Source organism: Coregonus lavaretus, assembly GCF_964263955.1.
Source record: "Coregonus lavaretus genome assembly, chromosome: 20".
NCBI lineage: Eukaryota > Metazoa > Chordata > Actinopteri > Salmoniformes > Salmonidae > Coregonus > Coregonus lavaretus.
The window spans coordinates 28,253,194-28,258,850 of record NC_140007.1 but is presented as its reverse complement, the minus strand read 5'-3'; the positions used below and the strand labels follow the sequence as shown (position 1 = coordinate 28,258,850).

General features: G+C 41.0%; 1 protein-coding gene across 1 annotated transcript in view; it reads left to right on the top strand.

The window, feature by feature from the left end:
* The window catches only part of LOC311148236 (ankyrin repeat and SAM domain-containing protein 1A-like), a gene marked incomplete at its 3' end in the record, with an annotated part of 125,938 nt that extends 122,006 nt beyond the window's left edge, over positions 1-3,932 (top strand). The window contains exon 26 of the mRNA XM_084185133.1: positions 1,997-3,932. Coding sequence (XP_084041259.1) covers positions 1,997-2,000 — 4 coding nt within the window. The remainder of the gene's footprint in view (positions 1-1,996) is intronic.
* Positions 3,933-5,657: the final 1,725 nt, after the last annotated feature.

The window sequence follows — 5,657 nt, the reverse complement described above, 5'->3', positions numbered from 1 at the left end:
CTCCTACCTGGAACACGTACACCCTGCTTCTTCCCTCTGATTAATAAGTGCTGCCAACTACTGGGCCCTGAATCCTTCTAACCTGCTCTATGATTGTGAAGCAATCCTCAACCTTTCCGAGGCATTTACTGTAGTTCCTCTAGCCTTTGTGACCAAGAAGCATGAGACCTTATCCTTCTACAACCTTCCCTCTGTTTTGTTTTCTCATGAACCCTGTGCTTCCCTCACATTCACATTGGCACTGCATTAGCCCTGCTTTAAATTTGGTAATGTATGGTGCTGTTATTTGTAGCATTTACAAATGCTAGTATGCTCAGTGGCATTATCTGACAGTTCCAGTACAGTAGCTGTGATGTGTGTAAGACAGCTCATGTAATCCACAAGTCACTGATTAAGGTTGTTCAGTGGTAGCGATCTCCATTTTACCTACAGTACCTTCCCACTTCTCACTACTCCTATTTCCCTCTTACTCACAAACTACTATCCCCCAAGCTCTCTTAGGACAATCCTTAATTTTTCCTTCTATATATCCCTCTTTTATTTTTCATTCCTTTTACTCATCAATCTTGTTTTCTCCTCTGGGTGCTTTTCCTGCTTTACCAGGCGACGGCCACTGTGAGGCGCTCTTGAAGAACTTTCCCTCCTTGTTTTCTGAACAATAATCTCCTGACTCCAGTGCTCAGAAAAAAAATATATGATTCTCTACAGCCAAGGATCACCTACCTGGATGAACATTGTTTTCCAGAAGAATCTGTAAGAGACTCACTGTTCCATTGTTCTAGCTCTACGCACATTAGTAGGAACATTGCCTGTTTCCCTGCAAGGGGATGGAAGACAACGCTGTTGCACAGGACTAAACCCTAAACCCATCCCCCCTGGGATTAGTCCATTTGGGTTAACAGGGGGAAGGGCACATTCATGCGTATCCTGTCAGACTTATTTACACTCTGTGTCGGTTTACCGGAAACTGTCTGGGAAAACTGGCCCTCTGTGTCAGACTGCCAAAGGAGGCTAGGGTCCAGCACTGTGATAGGAACTAATGGAGGTAACGTTGATAGGGCCTTTGTTAGGGAATGACAGTGGGCAGGATAGGACACAGAGGCTCACACAGAATATAGTGTCCTACCTAGACAGACAGACTTGTGGGACATCTATTTGAGCATGCCTTTCTCTGTTAATGACTGAGATGACTTTGATTTAATATCTGAGCACTTTTTGTGAATGCTTGGATGCTGGGCAAATATTGTGTGCATCCAAGATGATATGAGGAGAAATTGAATTGACTGTTCATTTAATAGAGTAGGAACCAAAGAGATGCCAAAATGCATGAATTCTGCTCTAGCCACCCGTAATAGACCTGGGTGAAGGTCTTAGGGTAATAACCCAGCCTAGCTGGTTCATCAATCAATATAGAGCTGATTAGTGCCAGTAACCTTAATGAAGAGGAAGAGAGCTAAATGAAGTACGTTAAAAAAAGAACAACATTGTTCACAATCCAAGCACGTCTTAATGGACTGAAAGAGGAAGGCATTAGCTTGGCAAGGCACTGATTCTACATATAGACATATTAAAAGTACAGCATTACATACTGTTGCTTTGCTAGGTTCAGCGCATTAAGTGTTCAAATCACTGTTCACATCAATCTAAATTCAAACTCATCGCCATATTCCAAATAGTGTTAAGACCCAATCAACCCACTGAATGCCTGTGGAAACTAAAACACAGCGGAATGGGGGACTTTCCTTTCCTTCCTTTTCACAACTCATGCCTTCTTGATGTTCACGTTGTCATTAATGGCTGGCTGTCTGTGTTTGATTTAGAATCCACCCTGCCTCAGTCAATATTCAGAGTGCTAACATTGAAGTGGCAGTTGATCATTATCTAGAAAAATCCATCATTTCTATATCTCCTCCATTTTGTTTTCAGTTGGCTCAGTCATGTTTTTACATTATTTTAATCCCAGTGCTGTGTTGGTGTGTGTCTCTCTCCCATGTAGCTGACTACAAGGCCAGACACCCAGCCAGAGTGAGAGGTCAGGTGTGCCCAGACCAATGGTATTTTGTTGTGGGGCAGGATGCCCTTTTGGAACCAAGAGAAAGGCCAGGCCCACTTTCCATGCACCCCTCAACCCACTGGGGGTCGTGCTTGCATACACCAGGAAGGCCCTACCTGCTCTCTGCCGCCTCCTCATCCTCCACTTCTTCAGCTCCAGTGGTCAGCGCTGTAGCTCTGTATCAGACAGACAGGAAGTCAGCTACTGGCTTCTTCCACCTTGTCCTGTCCTTTGACCACTGTGTGACTGACTGCCACCAGGCAGTAAACCCAACCAACCAACACCCTCACTGCATCCACTTACATATACTGGACAATGGACTCTATGTCAAAGCTTGGTCAGTTATCTAGAGATCACAAAGGTGGGTGTTTGTTCGGTACGTGTCTCTCTTTCATTGTGAAGCACTCAACTTCAACATCCCTCCTTTTCTGTTTTTGGTTAAAAATTAAAACATGTTTATCCTTTACAGTCCATTGAATGCTGTTCAGACAAACCGTGTGTTCTATCTATGGGTACGAGAGTGACAAGTTCCCAGTTGTTGTTTTTTCCCAGACATTTTGTGACTTGTTTATCTATTCCATGAGAGGTGAAAATGGTTGCCTCTCTAGATTGGCACCTCAAACAACTCCTCCTCAGAGGCCTGTCCCATACACTTAAATGTGTCTTCACTGAGGGCTACGCTAAGCTACTCTGACAGTGATAGTAATCAACATAAATTATAGTTTTTTGAGCAGAGGAAATCGAGATCCTACCTGAATATCTCAGTGAAATACCTATGGGAAATGGGAGACAAAATTAGATAGAATGAATTAAAGTTGTCCTCGGTATGCTATACTCACAAGGTTACAATTGGGTAGAATGATTACAATGTGAGATGCAGCAGTTCACTCACAGGCTCTGTCCTGTCCATCCATCCAAGCACCAGGTCAGCTACATCAAAGCATCTCTTTGTTATCTTAATTTCTCTCATTCATAACATACAGAACTGTGATAAATAATGGAATAGTGTGTGGGAGGAATTTTGGAGGGCTGTTAAACTGACACTACAGATCATATTTAAACAGGGTGAATGGCTTTTATTTGATAAAAATAATAATGTATTGTGTCTTTTTGTACGTTTTAACTGTCCTGATGCTGGATACTATATGACCAGGCTGGTGTTAGGAGGTAGTCCTACTGATTGCATTTTATTCCCCCTCACTTTATTTCTGATTTAATTTTGAACTAGTCAAACCACAAAACCAGTCATGTAAGAGTTTAGGTACAATAATATACACAGCATTTTCTCCCCATACGGTATCTCTCCTGGTACTTAGACTGTTTTGGGTACTCTGTGGGCAGCTAGTGATGAGCCTCTGTTGGTATGTTGACTAGTTATGGTACACTCAATATGGTACACTGGCTTCAGCTGGTTGATGTTAGCACCTGCAGCCATCAACCTGGTCCCATCTTCGCATTTGCACATTTGCTAAGGATCATGTGTAGTACAATGGGACTATTCTGATGATATTGATGATGACTATGATGATGATGAGAACAATATTGGATTGTAAATTAATCTCTAGCAGTCTGTATTTTGATACTTGAATGATTTTGCTTTTATAGATATCTATATATCTATATATATATCTATATATGTATATGTATGTATGTAATTTTTTTTGCCACATATGTTGTAAAGAGGAAAAGGACTGTGTCTTATAAAGTTCAACATATCATGATACCCAACGATTGAAAACGGACTGTGAGAAAGAACTCTGAGCGACCGCACTACAGAAACAAAGAAAAAATATTGTAAATAATCTAGGGCTTCCAGTCTTTTTATGATTATTATTTTTCATAATTGTACAACTAATAAATGAAGAAATGATTAACCAGATTCCTCTTTTCTTTTTTCATTACAATCATTCAGCCATGAAGAGTTTCATAGTACTATCCTTTACATTTATGTAGTCCGAGACAGACAAGCAAAAATGGTGATGATAGTATGACAAACCAACATGAACAAGTCTGAGCAAGGGAAATGGACAGGCTTGACAGTGCATCTATTGAAACAGCTGATATTCAGATATTTATACCAAAATGAATTCCTCATTGGATTTACTGGGTAGTGTTAACTGAGGGCCAGGATAGTCAACAATACATGTATTTCATGTTTCAATAAAAAGAGGACAAAGGCCAGTGAGGAGGAGAACAGCAGAAGAGATCGACAATTGGTTGGGAATGGCACAGGTTTACATTTTTCATACATATGTTTTACCGTTTAGAAATGAAAGCACTTTATGTACAGTGCATTCGGAAAGTATTCAGACCCCTTGACTTTTTCCACATTTTGTTACATTACAACATTATTCTAAAATGGATTAAATTGTTGTTTTTGACAAATCAAAAACATTTACATAAGTATTCAGACCCTTTACTCAATACGCAGTGGCGGCTCCTGAAAAAATTCTCAGGAGGGGCAATTTTTCTGATGATTTAGGTGACCTACACACATTTAAAAAAAGATATGTCCAGCAACAACATGAAGACAGGGGCAGCATATAAGTCAATACCAGAAGCATTTATTGACTGATCTCAAAAGTGTTGGCTTACCAGGGTTGGTGGAGCCCTCAGTTTCATCTTTGCCTCGCAAAGCTAACTCAAACACTCCGCAAAACTTCACACACTGGATTAGCCGGCTGAGGATGTGGCGGTTCTTGCTAATGTCGTAGTAAATATATTTGTTATAGTGAATATGGAATATGATATGTTGAGTAAAATGTTGTGCTAAGATCTATTTAGGTCAGGAGCTGGTTATAAGTTCTGTTCCTATCCAATAACAATCGACAAAAGGGTCCTATCTTGTCAGCCTTGTCAGCAGGTGGCCAAGGACAACACCCACGCCATAGGCCTCTCAGTTCTTCCAACTCACGAGTTCTTGCTCTGAGGACACACACACACACAAACACACACACACACACACACATCATCACTGTTAAACACACACACACACACACACACACATCATCACTGTTAAACACACACACACACACACACACACACACACACAAATCCCCTCTCTTAGGCTGAACATTTGAAGACAGAGAACCCGACTCAGAGCCAATGCAACAGTGACAGTAGCCTGCAGGGGACCTCGCCCAACTCATCAGGACCAATCAGAAGATCAGAACTACTAGATTGAACCTACTTCATTTATTGCATAAAATGTCTGCACACAATGTTTCGGGGCTCTCTTCAGATAATAATAATAATAATAATAATAATATGCCATTTAGCAGACGCTTTTATCCAAAGCGACTTACAGTCATGCGTGCATACATTTTTGTGTATGGGTGGTCCCGGGGATCGAACCCACTACCTTGGCGTTACAAGCACCATGCTCTACCAGCTGAGCTACAGAAAGTGGATACTCATGGATGCGCATTGCAATTGTAAAATGTCAACACAATTGGAGACACCACGTCATTTTTGGAGACATGTTATTGACAGTAAACTATTGTAGATGCGACTGCTAACTAAATAAAACATTTTAGCTGGCTAGCTAATCATCTTAGCTAAATGTGGGGCAAACAATTCAGTTATTTACCGTTAATTTGAGGGA